The 25014-nt window shown below is 39.9% G+C and overlaps 2 protein-coding genes across 2 annotated transcripts; one reads left to right on the top strand and one right to left on the bottom strand.

Moving 5' to 3' along the window:
• Positions 1-11995: 11995 nt before the first annotated feature.
• On the bottom strand, positions 11996-15377 carry LOC136245899 (uncharacterized). Its single transcript, XM_066037354.1, has 2 exons — positions 15154-15377; positions 11996-13405 (listed from the first exon to the last, which is right to left on the bottom strand). The coding sequence occupies exon 2, from the start codon at positions 13364-13366 to the stop codon at positions 11996-11998; it is 1371 nt and encodes a 456-aa protein (XP_065893426.1). The 5' UTR covers positions 13367-13405; positions 15154-15377.
• A 4405-nt stretch (positions 15378-19782) lies between these two features.
• On the top strand, positions 19783-20412 carry LOC136246115 (uncharacterized). The gene is made up of 2 exons (XM_066037582.1): positions 19783-20266; positions 20316-20412. Exons 1-2 carry the CDS (start codon positions 19792-19794, stop codon positions 20399-20401), a joined length of 561 nt encoding a protein of 186 aa, XP_065893654.1. The 5' UTR covers positions 19783-19791; the 3' UTR covers positions 20402-20412.
• The last annotated feature ends 4602 nt before the right edge of the window (positions 20413-25014 follow it).

The following is a 25014-nucleotide window of genomic DNA, read 5'->3' on the forward strand; positions in this document are numbered from 1 at the left end:
GATTGAGCACGTAAACTGCACATGTATAGTCCGGTTATAAGGCACGGTTATGTTTATACCTGTGAAGTAGCCCGTACCAAACCGTGCTGGCCCAAGTAATGGAAGCGTGCTGGGCTGACACGTCTCGGCTCAGTACAGTTATGTTTACACGGTGAGTTGCAACCGGGCTGGCCCAGTTTTGAGCCGTGCTGGCCCAGTTTTGAGCCGTGCTGGCCCAGTTTCTGATGTAGTGTAAACGCGGTATAAGAGAAACACTGCCTCTTCATCACAAAGGATCTCAATCGCAAATATCTAGACAGCCAACAATTGGTGAGGTTGTTATAGTTAAAGAAAAATTTTACCACGCAGGACGTGGAAGCTGGCTAGAATCAAGGAATAAGTGACATGCTGCAGTGTGGTCATTTTAAATTCTGCCCTCTGGCAAAAATTGCCGACATTTCTGGGAGGGACCTGGGAGCTAAATTCTTTAGAAAAGGTCTCTAGAACACAATTCCATCATCAAAACATTCTAGCAAGAGAGTGGGCACGGATCTGGGGTTTGTGACTCTACTAATTCAACACAATGTAGATTTCAACATACGAACACACGAAACAGAGTTCGGACTCGTCTATTCACACTTATTTAGGCGAGAGCGGTGCCCCCTCACTTATGTGATATGATTGAATAATCCGGTTAGCTATTATTGAAATTAGCTATGATCCAATACTGAACAACATGCACACACATACTTTGTATGTAACCTTCTAAGTGTAATGTATTAGCTAGCTATAATTGACTTATACTGTAATGATGTATGATATCATGTGTAGTTGTATGGTTGTCTCTATATATATTGTGTGTTGTACTTACTATTTATCATTCTGCTATTTATTGTGTTAACTAACTGGCTATTGGTAATAACTGCGAGTAACACAGCAACTAGCTTCACACTACACTATTCTGCACCCATTCTGTAGTTCAACTCTATTAAGGTAACCTGACCAATTAGAATGACTGTCAATCAGTGTCATTACTTTTCGAGACTTACAATGCCTGTTAGTCCACCAAAATTTCACCTCATCTTGTCTAGGTCAATCGTCACTTTCCTGATCAACTCATATACATTGGAGTTCAGGAACATCATTTAAGGTTACGGTATACCGGATGTCATTCAAATTTTTATTATACGCATTCTCCACAAACTACAATTATGGCACAAAGACCCTACAAGTTACACGCTAAACTTAGATTGTACATGAAAGAGCAAAGTATCCTCTACTTGCAACTATAAATTCAGGTACGTGGGGTCTTTATATGTTGAGCTATGCTGTGAGATAGTTGCGTCTTCAAAATAATGATTTGGCGTCAGATAGTGATAAAGGGAACTTGAGTTACGCCACTATCGCAACTCTGTATGCTAGTATGAGGTACTAGTTAGTAACCAGTAACAAAGAAGGCTAGATAGCTTGTAACACAATGGCACTATTAACCATTAAAATGTCAAGGCATCCGCGAAGTTGTGAGACATCGCGTGTGCTATTTGCTACAGCAACAGAAGCCATTTCTTTACACCACTGGTTACGCCTACATTTATTACACAAGCCAGCACTAGTACAGAGGTCTTACTCACTAGCATACTAAAGAAAACTGACGCAGAAGTGCTCTACTCGCCGTTTAGGATACCATACTAAAACCATAAATTATCCTTACCGCAATTTTTTTGCGCGAATGACACGAATCCTCTTAAACAAAGCTCTGTCACTGTTCTACTCACTTGTATATAATTGAAGGGTGCAGTGGAAAAAGAGGAACATGTGCCATTTTTGTACATTTTTAGTTTATTAGTCAAAATGCTACAAAGCATGCAACAAATCATCAGTTAATAACATTCAACCTCATGCAGAACTTACAGGTTCCAACTACTGAAGGGAAGGAAGAAGCTACAGCCATCATATGATGCCAACTTACCTTTAAAGTATCCCACTGGCCATCAAATCAAAAGAAAAAAGTTGAAAATTTGAAGCGAATGATCCCGTTCCTACCTGCTGAACATAGGCAGTTTTATATGGACTTGGATTCTCAAGATAGTGACGTTACAGACTCTGAAGTAGATGATTAATCTATAAGCATGTGTGGTGTTAAAATGAATAGTACAAGTAATTTTACATGTTGTTTATGTATAAACTCCATGAGGTACAAATACAGTAAGGAAATCAATAGATAAAATACAAAAATAGCGAAAAAGTAAAGTGCAAACTTTGAACCAGTTTTTCACAAAAGTTAAAAAATGGCACATGTCCCCTTTTTCCACTGGGCCCTTCAATTGTCTTCTTTACTGTTACTTACTAAACAACTAATTGCTTCTTATTACAAAGCCACACGTTGTAACACACAGCGTAGCCATATTATTATTACGTAAATGTAATTACGTGATGCAACAAAATGAATTTTTGTGGTGACCATATGGCTTCTTTTCATATGGCTTCCAATTTGCTAAATTTCCAGTATACCGTAACCATAGCATTTCTAAATCAGCAAAATGCTGAGCTGGATTCTTAGGAAACACTTTTGGTGCTTTTACCACACATACCTCACTTGTAGTTTTTGTGCATATAAAGTTGTATGAAGTTGTTTGTAACAAAGAAGGATAGCAGTTGACATAATCAGTGTATGTGGTCAGGGTATCATGGCCACTAACTACTGGAGTGCTGTGCTTGCAGTGGGTTGTTAGTGTGTCCCATCGAAAGCCACTAGCATCATCACGATTGATGTTACATATATCAGATCCATCAGTATATTCAATTAAATTCGGATTCTGGTACAAGGCAGGATTATATTTTAATTCAGTGTTTGTCAGAATTATATTTTAATTCAAATCCCTTGTGTCCTCAACGAGTAGTGACTTAAGCAACACTTTTGTAATACTTAGCTGACCTATGACGTTTGTTTCTGGCAACACACAACTGTACAATAGTGCCGTATGAAAACTTGTGATTGTACTTTTCTTCCAAATACTGTTGTATGCATCCATAAGTTGCTTTTTGTCTCACCTTAAGGCTCTATTACAATCAGATACATATGATTCTATTGTTTCTCCAACATCTGGAAAACGGTCAACTATGGTTTTAATAGATTAGCTGACTTTATGACAAAGAAACCTCTTTACAGCAATAGGTTTAGCTTTCAACCTGTAGGCTCTCAATGCGATTTTCTCCTTTTTGCTATCAAGGTTTTTGCTATCAAGGATTTTGCTGTTTCTGAAGAAAAGGAGGTGATTTGTAAGTAACTTTCAGGACTATCACTTTCTACTTAACAATGAAGCTGTTCTGGCTTCACTGGCCTTAGGTAATAAAGCATTGAAAGCTGCATATGAGGTAGGTAGTGAAAAGCTCAATGGAGTTTGAGTCTAGTTGCAATTTTAGGCAATGTGAGTAAAAATTGATCAAGGTGACCGTGTAAGGTCAAGTGATTGATCTCTTGTGTATCACACCTTTCTTAAACAAACTCTACCACTTACCTCTGTAGAGCTGGAAGTAGACTGAAAAGTTGCCTCTGCAAACTGAGCAAAGCCAAAGTAATTCATCCCTACCACATATTCAACAAGAACCACCTTGATCAGGAGTTCCCACATGCACTGCTGAAAAAGGTATGTGTAATAAGCATAACAAGGCAATGTCACTTTTGTACACTTGTGTAGGAAACACTAAATGAAATGCTTTATTTAGATAATGGAATGACACCATCATCCAATACACAGCAACATCACACATTCTTTGACATTCTGGTATGGCTGAGAATGTCTGAATTTACCAATCCATTTTAAATGCAACTGTATATACAGTTCTAAGGATAGGCCACAAGAAAGAGTTACATAAACTTGAAAGTTTTGAGTACTAACATCAGGATTTTCTCTTTGTTTGTACTTTATAAATATTGTAAATATCAATGTTTTCACTGTTTCCTCCTACAATCATAGAGGAATTGCAGGAAGGCACTACTGAAAATGTGAGTCAGTATCGCTGGATGAATAAACAGTGGGAGAATCAGAATAAACATTTAACAGGATCACCTTGAGAGCCTTCTTTGTGTTTGTCATCAGGTAAGACTGCAGCTGCCTCACTGATTTTGGAAGCTGTTAACTGTGTCTGTAGCAATTAAGCTACTGCTACTGCTTGAGTTAGGCTGTGACTCGCAACTTGATGTATCTGATCTTGGTTAAGGGAGACAAGTTGCCTTCAGAGTTGCAACTAATAATTAGCCGTGAGGCACATGATGACCAATGGGAGCTTGATAACTTGATGAGGGTCCTAGAACGAGAAATAGATGTGAGGGAAACAGCTTTCACCCTTTCAAACCAAGCTACTAGGATGTAACCCCCCAATTGCAACATCCTTGTTTTCTGGTGAATCCAATGCACCGAAATGTTGCTACTGTAAACAATTACATTCTTCAAATTCTTGACAAGTGGTGACTGACGTATCCCAGCGAAAGCAGATTTTGAGGAAGGCTAGAAGGTGTTTCGTCTGCCTAAAGCGAAACCATAATGTCGTTCCACAATGAAGTGTGTTGGCTGTGGAGCATGGGAGTATGCATAGAAATATTTGTGGGTGCCTAATTGTCTGGATTGCACAATAGAAACCCAAGCCACTATCACCACAGGCATAGAGTGAGCAATGAATACATCTACATGTTGTTGTAGAGTAGGTAAATGCATAGATTATCTATGACTTTTGTTTGTAATGCAAATATTGAATCGACTTATCGGCTTCTTTTGGTGGTATCCATATCGGATATCGGTACATACCAAAAACCCATATCGGTACAACTCTAGTTGTTAGAGGAGACAATGGTGGACCCATGGCAATCCAGACAAAATTAGGTTGGGTACTCACAGGACCGGTAGAAGGAATATCATGCCAGAACATAATCTTGTCATAAGCCATTCAATGGCCGTTGATTTGCATGTATCTCAAGACAGTGATCATGATTTTGATTGCAAACTGAAGGTGTTCTGGGATCATGAATCCCTAGGAATCCAGCAAAATGAGGCCACAGTGTATGATGAATTAGAAAATAATATTCGATTCAATGGTGATAGGTAAGAAGATTCCTTATCCTGGAAGGACTCGCATGCCCCATTGCCAGACAATTATCATCTTTCACTAAAGAGACTTGTTGGATTGCTCAAACGTCTCAGACAGAATCCTGAGATATTGAGGCAATATGACATTGTTATCTGTGAACAAATTAACAAGGGAATAGTATGATGGGGAAAGTGTGATATTCGTGGAGAATAATTTACGGTCAGCTAGTTTGACCTAAGAATAGAGCTAAGCTTTAGCGCTTTGTAGCAATATCAGTAAAGAAGTATATACAGTAAGTTTAGTGAATGTAGGTCGATCATTCTAGGATGATTGGCTGTGTGCTCATCCTATTTAAAGCTCAACCAGCTGCTGTTTATCCATTGCTGTGGTGTGCAATTCAGAGCTGTTACAATTAAGCAGGGCCGTAGCAAGGTATGTTGAAGTGGTCTGGCCAATTTTCTGTGAGATAGCTAGCAGCTGGTCACAGTTGTGTAAAGCACACAACCGACATGCGAAGCATGGAGCTGCTAGGGGGGTCTGGGGGCATGCCCCCCCAGAAAAAAATTAAAACATTAGCACTCTGAGATGGAATCTGGTGCATTTTCTGACTAGTTTTTGACACTTAGACTATACTGTACCATGATTTTTTTATTATTTTATATTTTATGTATGCCACATTATTTGGCATATAATTGTAACACATGCACATTGAAAATGATTTGGTGATGGTCATGATCATGATGTACTTATAATGTAATAATAGTGTTACAACTGAAATGATGAGAAATGCTAGTTACATAATAATACAGGGTGAAAATCAATTACAAAACTGATCCATATAATTATACACACTACATGTCACAACAAAATAAGCATGAAAGTCACGACTGCAGCTATAGCTATTATGCATCATATAAGTCTATTTACAACAGATACTGCAACTCAAGACTTTTCCACAATTAAGGCAAACACTTACACCTACAGTATCTCTCTCAGTAAATTTCCCAAAGATATATACTTAATCTGGGTTCAGTAGATTTGTTGTTAACAAACTCGTTAGCTACTTCAATGAGATGCAACTGGTCAGTTAGTTCTTTGTGTACATGTAGTACCATTATTTATAGGAAATTGAATCCTACTTGAGACATTGTTGACCTAAGGTAACTCTTAATTCTGCGCAATGCAGAAAAATAACTTAAGCATCATTTGCCTATTATTAGCTTTCTCTTTGCATGCTGCGAGGAAAGCAACTCAGCACAATCTTTGGGTAGGGCTACTACAGTGTGAACAGCTTCTTTATGGCATTTAGTTCGTTCGTGATTTCTAAAGGCTAGCTACTTTGGCATCTTTCCAATTAGAAAACCCTGTAGATATAAAGGCCTTGTCTGCACACCTACTAAGATTTAACGTGTTCTTCCTTACTGCCTTCATGCAAAGGTAACAAAACGCTAAATCTTTACTTTCATCATGGTGCAGCCACGTATGGCTGTCGAACCAACTTGCATTAAATCCCCGCTTAACCACCTTTTCACTTCCAAACGAACGACGTGGAAAATGGAATGAACGAGGCTAGTGAGGAGCATCAAGTATTTGTGGATAGTTGAGACTGTCAGTGTGACGCTGTGATACGAGGGACGTGGCGAGCTGTGATGGGGAAGAATTGTCTTGCTTGGATGATGGCACCAATGATGACGATGGTGAAGATACTGTAGATGATGATGAAGAGGATGAAGTAGACGCAGAACTTGACTTTGAAAACCAGGAGAATAACGTTGCCATTTTCAGCTGTCGTATTTATCGAAATGCATCAAAATAATTGAAATTACGAATTCAAACAACACAATTATTGTAGGGTTGCAAAGTGGTCCGGCCATGGCCGGACAAACCGGACCGATTCCTACGGCCCTGTTAAGGTAAATGAAGTACAATTACTATAGACTATATAGATTACTCATCATTGCAGATTATATTGGTACAATCTGCAAAAGATAAGTTTTGCTTATTCCGCATTTTACTAACTCCCACTACAAAGTTATGATCATTTTTGTAAGTCATTTAATTCTTTGCCCTTGGGGTGTAAACGACTAATGGGTGAGTAATTCATAGTAGTTTGTTTTAGCAGCACCTTTAATTTGAAACTGTGCAAAATGATGCCTCAGGGAGATAAAGACAGAAACAATCAATTTTCGATACAAAATGACTGTAAAGGTCACCATAAGTCAAATATGCAATGGCTCTGTCATAAGTAGTACAATTTATATGGAAAAATTAATAATTGTATCACAAAGTGCACAACTATTGCACTATGCCACTCTACTATAAAGGGTTTTTTTATTATCCATTGGCTAATATACCCTTTACTATCCAATGGCTAATATATTGCCAAAACAGGTGCCCTTTATAAATGGACCCATAACTCCTTTGTTCTAAGGGCTACGAAGCTGAAATCGCTACCAAATTGATCAGCAGACTAATGGTGTTTTTCCATGAAGCGATAGGAAGAAGCTTGGGAAAGTTATGGCATTTGGCAATATAAAATAACATATTATACAGAACAATCATACCTGTTTAAAGCTTGATATTTGCCTGCTAGGTGGTTTTATTTCTAATTAGTCCATTTTCCACGTGATAAGGATTCTAAAAATAAATAGCATGATATCATCAGGTTGATTGATAAGATGGCGGCGCCCATCTTTCAGTGCCATGGCGATATGGAGAAGACCCGTTTTCCCTTTGCTTTATTATTATTATTGTTATTAGCACTTTACAGTGACCAGCACTGAAGGTCTGACAGCAACATGTGCTGCAGCCTTAGGATTACCTAACCTAATTTCAGGGACTTAGACCTAATGACTTCACTTACTAACTGAAAAGGTGTAACAGAAAAGGGGCCAAAGTAAGGAAAAAAAATCCCTCTAACCCCAGGATTCGAACTGCAGGTCACCCAATGTCTAGTCGGGGCCACACTCAGTCTTCCTCCAGGAGGGATGGACTTTCTTCCTTAAACCTAAAGTATTTATTATTAGCACTTTACACTTTATAACATGTGAGTTCTAGATATACTGGTAGAAGAGAGAGATGGGTATCAAACGGCATACAGCTTGCAGGGTTACAGTCAATTGCACCTGCATTATATTGGTGTACACAAAAATGATGTCACAGTGTTTCTATTGGCACGATTCAAACTACTTGTGTTAGCTTTTACTACTGATATTATGTAAAGTAAATTATGGCAACATCAGCTGAACCAGGTTTTTTATCAGAAAAGTACAAAACATTGTATAAATGGAAGGTTAAAACCAAGTTGCACTTTAAGCAGAAGGATATTTCAAGAGAGTAAGTGCCAAGTTCAACTCCGTTTTGTTGTGCATACTAGTGTATAATAGCACGTATAGCTCTTCATGCACAACACATTAGTTATTGTATACAGTTGATATCGTAAACAGATATGAAATTCATTATTTTCAGTTTGCAGAATCCTTGCTATTAAATGAGGCATTGCCTGAAGAAATGAAGCAGATTTATGAGCTAAGACAAAGAATGGCGGAGAAGGTAATTGAACTATCTGGTAAGCTCACTATTGGTTTTATTTTCTTTTAGCCATTGCATTCATGACATAATACTTGGATAGCTTGAAAGTTTGTGTACATGCATGTACTTAACAAATTCTTTTTCATGTACTTTAGTACATACTTGAGATATTTTCCTGAACCATTGTGGCAGATTTTGATAAACCTACTTTTTGTCATTTTTGCAACTTTCAAACCTGCCAAATTGGATGTAACTAAAGCACGGAACGGACTGGAAAACAGACTTGCAAATGGACAGGGAAAAACTTACCCCAAACGCTATGCTGTAATAGCTACCATTGTTCATCTCTTGTTTCACTACTTTTTATCGCTTAGATCCCTACTTCATTTTTCAATGTATCCGTGTATTATATAGTTTCTGGTAAATCAAGGACTGTGCCCTGGGAACACCTGACAGGACTGGACATCTAGGCGAGTGAACACCATCTAAAACAACACACTGTGTCCCACTATTCAAAAATGAGGAGATCCAGTTTTAATATTTCCTCAAATGCCATACCATTCCAACTTGTACAATAGATATTTATGTGGCACAGTGGGTGAAACAACTTCTGTGGAACCGGAAGGGGGAAGTTTTGCTCATACAACTTTTTGTGAAGGTTAGCATTCATGCTGTATGCCATAAGGGGTGGGTTTGGAAAGAAATGACCGACGGTGGTGTCCTCTTGAAGGGAATGCCAATGTTCACAGATGACATTCAGAGCTTACTTTGAATTTAACAACAAACAATGTAAACAATTATATGACACGGCAATGGAAACTCGTACCATGCCTTCATACGCAAATACTTTCATGGGTGCTTTAGAAAAAGCATCCTTGACTCGTCACCATAGCAACCCAAATACTACTGTTCCCTTCATGTTTAGGTCTGGATGTCAACTTGTCAGCTGCGGCCTGCTGGCTGCTCTGTATTACGAGTGAGTCTTCCTTGCATCCATCATTCATATTATATATGTTGTTGTTATCATTACTGTTCAGTTGCTGCTTCTAGAGGAGCACTGTTCTGGGTCCGGTTTATAGATAAACTGTCTAGATCCCTTAGGGTTATTATACAGTAAAATAAGGCTTGTCCCACAGGCTCCAAACAGTGGAGACATTCAGTTGTATTGTCCCACATGCTCCAAACAGTGGAGACATGATCAATTGTTGACCAAATAGTAACTGTCACAGTCATTTCTGATGTAGCCATCACATTTGCCACATCTAGTTTGTTTGTTACCTGTATCTATAGCATAATAATAAATAAAGTGTGTTTGTCAAATGTTTGCTGCTTTTTTAACTGAATGGGTATGTCAGTGGTATCCTCAACACTAGCTGATTTTGTGTCTGTTGGAGTCACCCTACAGGGTATCACATATATTATTTATTTCAGGCTATTGTATTGCTAAACATGCATAGCACATATGCTTTATAGTGGTATAGCTTACTATAAAGTATTCTGTCTTTTGAGGCCAGGTGTGTTCACTGTGGATGTAAATCTTAATTATATTTCCATTTTTCCCTGGTGCAATCTGCTTTAACACAGTGCAGCCAACATACATGGTAACACTCTTGTTTAACATATACAGTGGAAAAAAAGATAGTCCAGTTCAGTTGTAAATCCACCAACACCACTAACTGTTATAGATGGTGTATGTTCTATACCATTCAGCGTAACAAATCTGTCTACACGTTGTTATATAATTCCAGTCATTGGCTGACAGCACTTCAGTTAATTTCCTTGTTTCCATTACATTCATGGATGTCCCAAAGTAGGTTGTATAGGATCAACTATGCACATCTGTGGAGCATCAAAATAGGGCAGTTCATTGAAAGACAGAATATTTCATTCCAGTGTTCTTTTCAATCACTGTTCGCTTAGCTTTGCATTTTAATCGTTATGAGAATCTGGAGCAATTTTTGTTTGCAGCTTGGGTACAAAGTGCCATTGCTTCTATTTATTTGATTTTGTAGTAATAATGATCATGTTGGTGGAGATCACGAAGACAATAATGAACATAATGGGTAAGATTTGCAGAAATTATTTACATACAGCCTGTAGCTTACATTTTGATTAAAGTGACAATGGAATGACCAGACTGCATGATTGATTTAGCCCTCACCAGATCATAGCAGTGTACATATGACACTTGACTAGTCTTGCATGGCTAGATTCTTCACAGCCATGCTTTGTACAAGGATCTAGAAGTGCCATGTACAAAGGTCTAGAACAGTCAGTGACTTTAAAAAGAGCTGCAATCCCCAAGTTATGTTGATTATCTCTCAAGCCTTCAAGCACCCAAGATACGAAATTCCTCTCTGCAAATGATACTTTGGACCCACACAAGTTTTATTTTTGACAGTTGTTGTGCCAAACAATTGCAAAACATTTTCTCTGTGCATGGAGTAAATTATAGGAAACAACTCAGCCCATATTTTACCAAACACCACATGCATGTTTTAGATCATAATGCGTACACTACCTCTTGCTCCTCCCAATTGAAACTGAATGCCTTCAATTTAGATTCACTCATTTACAATTCTAAATAATGCACAATTAGCCAAGCTTAATGTCATGTAATATGAAGTAAAGACATGCTACATCATACATTCATGTACTCTGAACTACATACATCTATAACATTAGTATCATTGATGGTGAAACATTATTTTGTACTAGGATAGCTTAAAACAAAGTATAACATTAAAATTTCCGTATTACAATTATTTGGGGGGGATGCCCTCGCTTTCTATGATATGGATTGTTGTTATGTCTATTTATGCACGGAGTTTACAATGCTCAAAATAACAAAAAAAATGGCCTGTGGTAACTAAACCAAAATGGATTTTGTCTTGCAGATACCGAAAGTTGTTCTGCACTTTGCAATCTTGAGGCGTGTCGTTTTTGTCAAGGCTCTTTTTGTAGCTCACACCTTGTTCCTATGTTGACTATAAGCAGTTCCAGCTGCACAAACTTGTCGAAAGTCATGCTATTGTATTCAAATGCCTGGCAGTAGTTGCAGATCAAAGGACTCTTTGCTCTGTATTTGTACTGAAAAGTGCGACTGCTGAATGTTATTTTGAGCTCTGGTATTACTGCAAACATTTATAAGTGTTACCTATACAGATGTCCCGACGTGTCAACTCAACACACTTCCAGAATTTTGTGCTATGCTATACCATACGCATACATCCTTTTGCTTGAGTCTAAGTAAACCATGTATAAGATTTATATTAGTATCTTTAATTGTTTGATAATTAAATTAGTAGTATGTGATGGAGATCGATATTTTGTATTGCGACTTAGTACATATTATGCATATATAGGCACAATGATGATGACGATGGGGTTTCAATAACGCCTAATAGAAGATGTGTTTAGGCATTCCCAACAGCATGTTGTGCATGAAGTCAATAACTCCAAACCTAATGGGGTCAAAATTTGGGAGATCAAGTAAAAGAGAGTATCTACAGCCATAATCTGACTCTTTATTTTCCAAATCAGACTTTGTTGTACAGTTGTTCAGTTCTTCGCAATGTGCTTTGTGGTCGAGTAGTGTCCTAGGTGTCCATGACGCAAGATCAAAGCCTGAATAGTCTGTTTTATCTGTAAAACTATCTTTAGTGAATTGCTTAAGGCATTTTGAGCATCCCAGTTTTGCAGCATGGCTAAGAAAACCACAGATTTTCCTCATAGTTGGAATATCACACACAATACTGGCAAGGCATGCACGGATACAAACTGTCGTTTCTCCAATGTTGCTGTCACTGATAGGTAGCTGCCATCCATCATAAGCACATAGCAATTCCTCAACAAATGGAGCTATTAATGGGTTTAAGGTCTGCTTAGGCTCCTTTGGACCTGGGATAACACCCACTAATATGATATTCTCAATCTTATACCGTTCTTTCCTAGGTAAATTAAGAACAGCTAAATATAAGGCACCAACTGAATACTGGGTATTGCTAAAGGGCAGGAACCAATCACAATTTAAAGAAAGCAAAAGGCTGCCAGGATATTGTAAAAATTTGTCATAGCGGTCACTCATGAAATCTCTCCACACTTGGGCATCATACACATCGGCCATTACATTATCAGGAATTGTCCCTATACGACTTCTCCACTCTTCACACTTCAAGAAGTCTTGCTGGTACACGAGTCTAGCTAACGATTCTTTAAATGAGCAATAAGGGTATGTCTTTATAGGGACAAAAACCAATTCATTGTTGATATTAAGTTTGTCTGTGAGCAATATTGTGTTGCAAGGTTCTCTTTGGTTTCTGTGAGGGTGATCAGGAAAATTAACAAACACACACCTTTTAGAGTGCTTATGTCCCAATGTGGTCTCAATACAGTCATCGTAGTAATATAATAAATTGCATGTTGGACATACTACATACTCAGTAAATGCATCATCTAGTCCAAGCAACTTGTATATTTGAGCATGAGAAGTTGGAAAATGATTCTGTAATTGTCTAAGCTGATTGTTCTGAACAACATTAGCCAGTACAGAAATGAAGATGTGAAAAAATTTGATTAGCATGTTCATAGCCTTGTTTGAAATATTAAAGAGGAATTGCCACAAGGCAAGAAACATCAGAAATACCTCAACGATCTTTGGTGTAGGATTTAAAGGTTGTGCTTCCCTCTGAAGATCACTAGGTGTTGTCGGCCTTTGAAGTTCACCTGGCCTTTGAAGATTATCTGCCCTTTGTTCCCAGTAGTTGTGCATCCCATCCAGTAGATCTTCTTCATCAGTTTCAGAATCATCCTGCAATATAAATCATATCATGTAATACGTATGTGCTGTACAATGCAATGCAAACAACAATGCAGGTTACACATTAGTTGATTTAGATGTACTAATAGTGCATTTACATTAGCAGCTGTGCAGTACAGCACAGTATGCACAGTACAGCATTGTAAAGTACTTTTATGAATGCCACAAATGAAATGAATACGGATAGTGTAGACATTGCTAGACAGGGTAAGTGAGAGCAACCAGGGATGTACAAAGTACCGTCTGATCCTACTAACCAGTACTTGTTCATCCATGGATCGTCTAAGTATCCATGGATTCCAAGGATACTCAGACAGAGGGTACCCTCTAGTCCGTCCTACCAGCCAGTAAATTGTGCATCCCTGGATAGTCAAAAGTATCCATGGATATTATTGTTACTTAGACTGAGGGTACTTCCTAGAACAACCAGCCAGCACTATGTTCATCCCTGGACAGTCAAAAGTGTTTGTCGTTACTTGGATCTTTAGAAAGTACTGTGTGGTCTATGGAGGCACTGGACATGGTTGGTACATGGTTGTTGACAGTATGATATGATTCTGGCAAGTGTTTACAGTAGCAAGAAATAAATAAAACAGGACTGAAGAAGTCCTGAAAGTGCACCTTAGCACACATGATCCATTCCAGCATATCACAAGATGGAATCTGCCAGTAAAATACAGCTTCTTTTTTTCGTGCTCAATTTGCACGTTCACTACAAACCTTTGGAGGAAAGGTATCAGCAGTTACTACTTGAATGGGGATAGATATTGGCTTGCTTTATGCATTACAATAGCAAGACAATTAACTTAGTTGTGACATTAGCCAGTAATTGGCAGCTGCTCTTGTACCTTTCATGTCTGCCTAAGCAGCAGGTACTCTGTAGCTCTGAATCAGACTGCATGAGCATCCATAGTAACCTGTTGTGTCATAGCATACCATACCAATCCATCATGGTTGAATGTGCAGGGCCCCAGCAATGTATATAAATATACTTCAGCTGGGAACAATACCTGCTTACACCAGCAAAATCTAATGTAACGTGCGTTACTGTACCATACTGTGCCCAGCTCTGGAGTGTACATGTAAATGCACTATATTATAAACAGCAACAGTGACACATGTGATCAAACATGTAGGGTCTATTAGTATATGTAATAGGACGGTTGATTGTGGTATTTGGGATTAATAGTGCAAGCATTGTAAACGGGAAGGGGTGAAATAGTGCGAGGCAAAGCCGAGCACTATTTCCTTCCTGTTTACAATGCGAGAACGATTAATCCCAAATACCGCAAGACGACCGTCCTATTGCAAATTAATCTGACAACCATAGCAACTGTTGCCAAGCAACAAAATTAGAATAACCACTTGCAAAAGAGATCAACTGTACTTAGCAACTGTTACATAGCAACCATTGCTAAGCAACCATATTATTGCTATGCCTTGTGGTGTCCATCACTATGGCAACACTAGTTGTCAAGTCGGACATCAGCTTCCAATAGAATCACATCATAAGGTTATAGCCAATCAAATTAGTAATACAGATTTTGTCAAGGAACCTTGACAAACAAGTGTAATACTAATTTCATCTTGATGTATTTCAGAATAATACGTCAAGGTGCTGATGGGAGTATTGTACTGTAACACATTCAGTTGTCGGATTAAGTGTTGAATAATATTATACCACACTACATACAGATGCATGTGCATACACACACTTCATTATTATATTCAGAACATACACTGTTTTCTATTGAATTATCATTATCTTGGTGATCACTATCACTTGCTGGGGGAGGAATTTCCCCACCTACATAGCAGCAAACATACACAAGTGATTCAGTAGGATACACAAACAATTTTTATAGTATGTACATGACTACACAAGAACAAAATGCTGTAGGATTGTATTTGAACATTAAAATAATAATGGAGGCATTTAAGTAGCTAAAGGTCCAGTCAGCCAATCACAAGCAGCATATTTTAAAATCATGTTGCTACTAGCACAATAAATCTTTGTAACTTCCTTTTAAGTGATTGGCGTTACATTAAACTCACTAAAATTGAAGGTGGGATCCACTTGCATAATAATAAGTGTTATATCACTACTGTGTATAAGATACCATAATGGAAATGCACAGTAGGTATATAACAGTTCTTATTGTGATTTAATATCGTGCACTACTCCAGCTCGTTTCAGTACTTTTTATTGATGTGCTATGGTCCCTACTCTAGCTTAAAATTCCAATTTTTCTGTGTACTTGTTGAGGTAGAAGCAGGTGGAACTGCAGGTGATCATGCCATAGCCTGGTTCTCTCTTTTTCCAATTCCTCATACTGTGCTAATCTTGTCATTAGACCATAGCTTGACAGTACACCATATGAAAGTTTCTCATTGTATCTTTGAATTTACAGCAAATTTTGCATCTGAGTAGCTAGAGGAATACTACCACCATCCATTTTGAAGTCTAACCACATGATAGCTAGTGCATGTTGAGTGACTTGTAGCTAATTGTCTTGTAGTTATATCAAGAGTTCATGAACTCTTGGTTATATCCACTTCTAATCTGCCATGGACAGTTAGTCCTCGACACTGAAAGTTTCTTACTAGCACACACTGCTAACAATGAAGAATGCTTACGACAGGCCCGAACTACTTGCTTCCACGTCACACTACCTGTGCTAAAACCACACAGTCACACCTGTTTACATACTGCATACTTTGTACCTCAAAAAAATTTATAATAATAATAATGAACTTTACAGTGTACATATACATACATACAAGTTGCAGATAGAATTGGGACACGTGGCAGCACACTGATGGTCCACCGACATCCTGTGTCAGTGGCCAGAAGCTAAATTGTAGTAGTGATTAGCTACAAAGTTTATTTACTTGATTACTTAAAGGGGGGAAATTAACAGTTAAAGGGAGTTGAAGTTAGGTTGGTGAGGGATCTTTGAACACTTTGAGCATGGACATAGAAATGAAAAAGAGCAGGTGTTGTTGGAGGTGAAATTGGCAGTGAAATGATTCCACAGATAATCTAAAAGTTTTGCCTTTATCTTGAGTGGGTTGTCCTGGTAGGAAGGGCATTCCAGATGCGCGGCAGCGTCAGTGGCCAGAAGCTAAATTGTAGTAGTGATTAGCTACAAAGTTTATTTACTTGATTACTTAAAGGGGGGAAATTAACAGTTAAAGGGAGTTGAAGTTAGGTTGGTGAGGGATCTTTGAACACTTTGAGCATGGACATAGAAATGAAAAAGAGCAGGTGTTGTTGGAGGTGAAATTGGCAGTGAAATGATTCCACAGATAATCTAAAAGTTTTGCCTTTATCTTGAGTGGGTTGTCCTGGTAGGAAGGGCATTCCAGATGCGCGGCAGCCAGTTAAAATAGAAGTTACTAGTGGAATTGTCAGGTGATGTTGTTTGGAGCAGCTTGTTTCCAGTGTGTGACCAGTTGCAAATTTAATGAAATTATTGATGTCAAACCCATTGTGGAGGTGGTGGAGATTTTTAAGAAAGAACATCACATCTTTTACATCAAGAATGTACATCAGGGGTAGCATATGGAGTTTAATAAGACGAGACTTGTAGTCAGTAGAGTAATCATTTAGAATGTATTTAGTTGCACGCCTCACGTTCCAGTTGCTGAATGTACTTAATTGGGTGGGGTTTCCAGATGACTGAACAGTAGAAAAACTGGGATCTAACAAGAGAGGTATATAGTCGAGATTTGGCTTGTACATAACTTTGTAGGGAGAAAGATCTTCTTAGAAGTCCAAGTACCTGATAGGATTTGGAGATAATGTGGTTATAGTGAGTAGTGTTGCACCGATAATCGGTTCAATAATCGGTATCGGGCCGATATTGGCTACTAGCCGATTAATCGGTTTTGATTAAATCAAGGCCGATGTTAATCTCCACTGCGCTGTGTAGTATAATGATGTGGGGGAGGCTAGACATAAGTTATTTGGCATTTTAATCAAGTTATGTGTTAATGGTTTAGCGGTGACTACAAGCCATGCCCATAATAAACTGTCAGGGTTTAGGCCATGCCCAACAGTAAACTGAGGTTTTTAGGTTTCTATGTAGTGCCAGCCACTTGTCTCAACTGTATAGCAGTAGTAAAATGTACTTAAAACCTGTTTACCATGAGTAACTTTTACTTGTGGTATACATCTAACTTTACATTTTAGCCTAGAATGAGCTGTATATCAATGGTTATATCACTAATATGAGCCATTTAATAATGATGAGGATGAGTGTCAGTGTTATTAGTGTATATCGGATCGGTTATCGGTATCGGCTAATTCTGTTGCTTAATATCGGTTATCGGAATAATCGGCTAATTTGGATATCGGTGCAACACTAATAGTGAGCATCCCATGATAAGTCGCTTGATAACATAATTCTTAGATCTTTGTATGTATCAACACAAGAAATCTGGGAGGTGCCGATATTGTAAGATGTTGGAGATTTCCTTTTAAAAGATGGCAGAAAGATTTTTGATAGACCGAATAGAAGATTCCAGTGGGTACTCCAAAAGTTTAAATTATTTAAGTCTTCTTGAAGTTAAAGTGAATCTAGTGGTGATATCCGGTAGAATAAGTGGCTTTTTTGGCTGAACCTTGCAATATGGTCTATAGTTTATTTTATGTCACAAAATATTTCTCCATACTATGGACTACTCAAAACCACCTGCTAGACCTCCGTCAGCATTGGGCAAATTAGGATATTAACTCAGGAAATTCTAGTATTTTGGTGATTCCATGCTAAATTATCAAAGAAATTAAAATGTTAACCCACTCTTTTCAAATTTCTTCAAAATAGGCACAAAGACAGTGCATCATGAGTCAAAGTTAAATACCAAGTTTCATTTGATTCCTTTGATCACATTCTGCGTTATGCCTGTTTGCTTTACTGATATTTTATGGCATTTGTGATTGCACAATGCTTCTAATATTCAACTATACAATGAAACCTATTCAACTGTGTGATAGAGAAGCTGAATGGAGTGATACTCACCTGACTGACTGACTGTTATCACCTGATTTTTATTTTGTTATTTGTATCACTACATGACACGTCATTGAGGTCACTACATGTTTTGTTGTATAAATAGGGCATTTAAATGTATATTGTTACCTTCCAAATTAGCCCTCAATAAAGTGAACTGTTAAGCTGCGATTCTTCCTCGGATTCTTCTTGCCCTGATTCCTCTGGCGGCTGGGGTGCTGTTACACTTGGTGACAGGAGTGGTCGATTTGTTCTACGGCTACTAAGCTTGCTAGCTAGCTCGCGTATGCTGCGCTCGGGGAGGAGCTACCAACCTGAGACGGAACCAGCAATTTCAGAAGTAGCAGAGCTACTGAAGGCCTGGATGGAGGAATCCCGCAGACAAGAGGAGAACCGTAGGGAAGAACGAGAACTCTTCGAGAAGGCACAACTAGAGGAACGTCGCCAATATGACGAAGAGAGACGCCTTGAACAGGAAACCAGCAGGAGGCACTATGAAGAATTAGTTCGAGGGCTAACCAAGGGAAGACCGCGTCGTGTAGAGGTGGGACCAGAGTCGCTAAAGCTTACGAAACTGGCTGAGAATGATGACATCGAAGCTTTTCTCACCACCTTCGAGAGAGCTGTGGAAGCCCATGGCGTGGACAGAGACAAGCAGGCAGCAATTCTAGCCCCTCAACTTACTGGGAAGGCACGATTGGCTTATGCTGCAATGAGCGACCACGACGCAAAGGACTATGACAGAGTGAAAGCAGCCATTTTTCGTCGTTACGACATCAATGAAGAGACCTACCGACGACAATTCCGTGATGTGAGGCCAAAGGAGAATGAAACTCCTGTGGAGCTTGTTATCCGTATCCAGGATCTGGCAGAAAAGTGGCTGAAGGGACGTGCAGATCGCCAGGCAGTGGTCGATGAGTTGGTGAAGGAGCAATTTGTGGAGGTCCTGCCTAAGGAGATTAAAGTATGGGTCAAGGAGAGGAAACCGCGGACTAGTGAGGAAGCTGGTCGACTAGCTGAGGACTACAGACAAGCCAGGAAGCGGGATCTTTGGGTTCCTGGTATGGAGCCAAAGAAAAGCAGCCAAAGGACATGTTTTACCTGTAAGCAACCTGGTCATCTGGCGAGAGACTGCCCTACGAAGGTGGCAACAGGAGTGTCCTCAAAAGGGGAGGATGCTACGAAGGGAGAGACTGCTGTAAAGGGAGAGAGGAAGAAACGGGAGGACAAACCCTTAGTATGTTACAATTGTGGAGGTAGGGGGCATACGTCAAGGCAATGCCCAAGTGGCTCATTTTATTGTGGGGCAAGGAGTCCTTACAAATCCTCTCTAAGAGTAAGATTTTGAGTAGGTGTGAGGGTATGGTGGAAGGTCAGTTGGTATCTGATATTGTATTAGATACTGGTTGTTCTAGGACCTTAGTCCATAGTGACCTTGTCAGTGACGAGAAGCTGAGACAGGGTGAGGCTGTTACAGTCCAGTGTGCTCACGGGGATACTGTGGTGTATCCTCTTGCCAATGTGGAGTTGGAAGTGCATGGACAGGCTGTGTCAGTGGAGGCTGCGGTATCAGAGACTTTACCACAGTCCGTGTTGTTGGGGACAGATGTTCCTGAGCTGTTGAATTTGTTGAGAGCCAATGATGGTGGACAGGCCCTCATGGTGGTTACTAGGCGTCAGGCCCTAGCACAAGCAGCCCAGTTAGAGCAAGGGGAGTCAACTGATTCTTCCAGTAGTGTAGAGCCTGTACAGGAACCTCAGGTAGCCACGGGACAACCAGAGGAGCAAATGAGTGTTTCTCCTAGTGTGGATAGCAACGAGCAGTCTGTGTTGTCAAGTGAGTTTGATTTTGGTGATGACATGTTTGTTGATGATAGGGCTGTAAGATCAAAGAAGTCACGATCAGACAAGAGGAAGGACCGGTATGAATGGGCATGTCTTAAGAGGCTTCAAGAAGATATCCCCAATGTGAATCAGTCTAAACAGGAGGTGCGTAAGCTGCAGGATGAGGTTCCGGGCATTCGGGATATGAGGGGAAGAAGCCCTAAGCAGTTTGTTGAGCAAGATGGTCTGCTGTATCATGTGTGGACCCCGAAGAAAAAACCAGGGGAAGCTGTAGAACAACTGGTTTTACCAGAGCAGTTCCACCAGATAGTGTGTAAGTTGGCTCACACTATCCCACTAGCAGGTCACCTTGGTAGAGACAAGACTGTTAAGAGAATCAGTAGACGGTTCTTTTGGCCAGCTCTATTCCGTGATGTGGCAGACTACTGTCGCCGATGCCCTGAATGTCAGCGTACTGCAAAGGGAAGCCATCGGAGAGTACCTCTAATACCTCTACCAATAATGAAGGAGCCTTTTGAGCGTATAGCTTTGGACATTGTTGGTCCTCTGCCCCGCAGTAGAAGAGGTAACCAGTATATATTGGTAGTGTGCGACTATGCTACAAGGTATCCAGAGGCCATGCCTCTTCGTTCCATTGATGCAGGTACAGTGGCAGAGCACCTGATCCAGTTATTTGCTCGTGTGGGCATTCCAAGAGAGATTCTGTCGGATCAAGGCACCAACTTCATGTCGCAACTTCTTAAGGACTTGTACAACCTCTTGCGGATACACCAGATCCATACATCTCCTTACCATCCGCAGACTGACGGATTGGTAGAGAGGTTCAATAAAACCCTGAAGTCGCTCTTGAGGAAGCTTGTTAATAAGGAGGGACGAGACTGGGACAGGCTGCTTCCTTACATTTTGTTCGCTTATCGTGAGGTTCCCCAGGACACAACAGGATTCTCCCCATTTGAGCTTCTAGGTGGAAGAGAAGTTAGAGGTCCACTCGATGTGCTTAAAGAAGTGTGGGAAGCCGACAAGAAGAGTGATGAGAGTGTTGTGTCACATATTCTCTTAGTACGTGAACGGTTGGAGGAGATGACTGAGCTGGTGGAAGAGAATGTTAGAGCAGCACAGGGGCAGTAGAAGAAGTGGTATGATCAGACAGCTAGGCAGAGAGAGCTACAGCCAGATGAGGAGGTACTTGTGTTGTTACCTACTAGTAGTAATAAGTTGTTAGCTCAGTGGCAAGGGCCATATCGCATACTACGCAGGGTAGGTAAGGTGAATTATGAGGTGTTGATGCCAAATAAGAGGAAGAGGAAGAATGTATTTCATGTAAATATGCTGAAGAAGTGGTATCCACCAGTAGCTACAAGTTTTTGGTCAATTGAACAAATGGACATGGAAGAGGAGTTCATGCCCACATGGAAGTGTGAGGATAGTGATGCTCCCATTGTAAGTGACCAGCTGTCTAAGCAACAGTTGAGGCAGTTGTATGACTTGCTGGCGAAGTTTAAGATGGTGATGAGTGGTAAATGTGGACGGACTTCAGTCTGTCAACACCACATTCACATTAGAGGAGATACTCCAGTCAGTCAGCAGCCATACCGGTTGCCACATGTGTATAGAGAAGCTGTAGAAAAGGAAGTAGAGACGATGCTGGCTGAGGGCATTATTGAGCCCTGTAGCAGTGAATGGGCCTCACCAGTTGTGGTTGTTAAGAAGAAGGACAACACCATCCGGCTGTGCGTGGATTACAGAACATACATATCCACTCTAGATCTGGCGAAGGGATATTGGCAGGTGCCAGTTGCTGTAGAGGATCGTCCCAAGACTGCTTTTATCACACCCCAGGGGTTATATCAGTTCCATATGATGCCATTCGGTCTGTATGGGGCACCGGCTACATTCCAACGCATGATGGATCATGTTATTAGAGGAATGAACAAGTTTGCCAGTGCCTACCTCGACGACCTCATTGTGTTTAGCAGTTCTTGGGAAGATCACCTGGAACACCTCCAGGCAGTGTTGAAGCGTCTTCAGTCATTGGGTTTGAGAGCTAAACTTTCTAAGTGCCAGTTGGCTATGACAGAGTGTAAGTATTTAGGGCATGTGGTGGGGAATGGAGTGGTGAAGCCAGAGAGGGGCAAGCTTCAAGCAATAGCCCAGTTTCCGCTTCTGACAACCAAGAAGCAAGTGCGATCCTTCCTTGGATTAACTGGCTACTATAAACGTTTTATTCCTCACTATGCCACTATTGCTACACCTCTCACCAACCTAACCAGAAAGTCAGTTTCGGAACATGTGAGTTTAGATGATGAAGGTAGCAAGGCCTTTAGTAAGCTAAAGGAAATAATGTTGTCATCTGCTGTTTTGAAAAATGCAGACTTCACTAAATCTTTAATTTTAGACAGATGCCTCCGAAGTAGGGGTTGGAGCTGTCCTGAGCCAGCAGGATGATCAGGGACATGATCACCCAGTATCCTTCTTTAGCAAGAAGCTTCTACCTAGAGAGCAGCGGTTCTCGACAGTTGAGAAGGAGTGTTTGGCTGTCAAATTGGGTATTGAAGCTTTTGAAGTTTACTTGCTGGGCAGAGAGTTTGTGATTCAGACAGATCATTGGCTCACAAAATTCAAGAATCACAATAGTAAACTGATGAGGTGGAGTCTGGCATTACAGCCATATATCTTCCAAGTGCAACATAGGAAGGGTACTGATAATGCTAACGCAGATGCTATCTCCAGATTACCATACTGGGAAGATGTCTCAACAGAGCTGTGTGATACTAAAGAAGGAGGGAGGAGTGTGATAGAGAAGCTGAATGGAGTGACACTCACCTGACTGACTGACTGTTATCACCTGATTTTTATTTTGTTATTTGTATCACTACATGACACGTCATTGAGGTCACTACATGTTTTGTTGTATAAATAGGGCATTTAAATGTATATTGTTGCCTTCCAAATTAGCCCTCAATAAAGTGAACTGTTAAGCTGCGATTCTTCCTCGGATTCTTCTTGCCCTGATTCCTCTGGCGGCTGGCGTGCTGTTACAAACTGGACCACTGAATAATAAAGTCACCTGATTTAAACTGACTATTGTAACAGTCCACCCACTTCGCTTAAAGTTTACGGGATATATACCGTTCTATATTGGCCCATGTGACAGGGATATCTACCGTCACATGTGCCACGTAATTCTCAATTGGAAATACGGCGATGAATGTTTAAATACACCCAGGTGTGTAGTACGTGTGATCAAAACCATAGATCAGCCACGGTTCGAGAGTGGGTTTTATTCTACAGTTCTAGGTGCGTGTCCTCTGGATTAGTCATTACCGAGGTTTGTTCACTTGTGCATAAAATGCATACATTTACTTTGTAGCTACTGATAAGGCCACTCTAAGAAATGCTATTTTAGGCCACTCCAAGAAAATTCATTGCTTCCCATTTCATTAATCTCAAGAATACATGCGGGTGGTTCATTATTCATTATTTATTATGCAAGTTTGGGCTATCTTTGCTACTTTTTGAAATTTATGAACAGCTTTACAGTGCCTGAGTGCAACTACAATGCAATTACTGGGCAAATAATGAACCACCATGCGGGCGGGAAATGGGAAACAATGAATTTTCTTGGATTGGCCTTACAGTAGCCAGCCAAGGCTCTTACAGTGCATTTATCAATTGTTGGTCTCACTATCTCCCCTGGGGCAGTGAAAGGGGAAGGGTGGGGATTAGACTGAGTGATTAAAATACTCCACTGTTTGAGCAGGCTGAGTGATTAAAATACTCCAACATCGAGTAGTGGTCAATTTTCGAATAGCCGCCGCATCGATTTTAGGGACTTAGGTAATAGTGGCTGTGGTGTTTATAAATACGGTACTTGGATCAGGAGGGGTAGTCAAATCAAAGGTCAAATTGCCCACCATCAAATTCTCCAACACACATTACATTCAAAGTTCAAATTTTACATTCAAATTTGACAGTGTAAACCTGATAAATTGCAATAAACTGTCTTCGTATATACGTATGTTCCACCATCAATCATACCAATATACGTATGTTCCACCATTAATCATACCAAAGTATAAAGCATTAACAAAACAAAATTGTAATGCAGTTCTTTGCAGTTAGTGCCCAGCAACTGTAGTTGCGGTGTGCTACAGCCTTATATTTATTTGATTGGTATTTACAGACTATAACCTATTGTATGTATGGGAAGCAGAAAAGGCCTAAGAAAAAATCCTTCTAACATACTGATTTGAACTGTATAATCAGAGCAAAGTTATTTATCCACCAGGGACAACACGAAGCACTGTTCACGGAAATTCTAACAGAAAGTGCGGAGCGCCATTCTTCATGAATGATTTATACCCTTTATGATTACTATGTGATCTGGATTACTTTACCTTGTTTATTCTGGTACAGTATATCAAAAATCCCTAAACACTCAAATGATCTTACATGATTTCTAGCCTGCTGAGTATTTGTGGAATCCTTGCGTGTGATGAGATGCTACAATATATGACCTGTAATGTTCCTGCCAAAATTATGCAGACAGTAGATTGTTATTAGACTTCTGAGCATGAACAAGTGCTGCTAATTCCCAAAATGCATCACTCTTGCTTGTATCCAAATAGACAGATTTTTCTATGAAGTCCTCCCATGACTCCCATGCTCGTGGAGTAATAAACGGCCTGTACTTCTGGAGATCAGCATTCAGACGATCTAAATCAAGTAGCCGTGTGGATG

This window comes from Dysidea avara, chromosome 15 (assembly GCF_963678975.1).
Source record: "Dysidea avara chromosome 15, odDysAvar1.4, whole genome shotgun sequence".
In the NCBI taxonomy this organism is placed as follows: Eukaryota; Metazoa; Porifera; class Demospongiae; order Dictyoceratida; family Dysideidae; genus Dysidea; species Dysidea avara.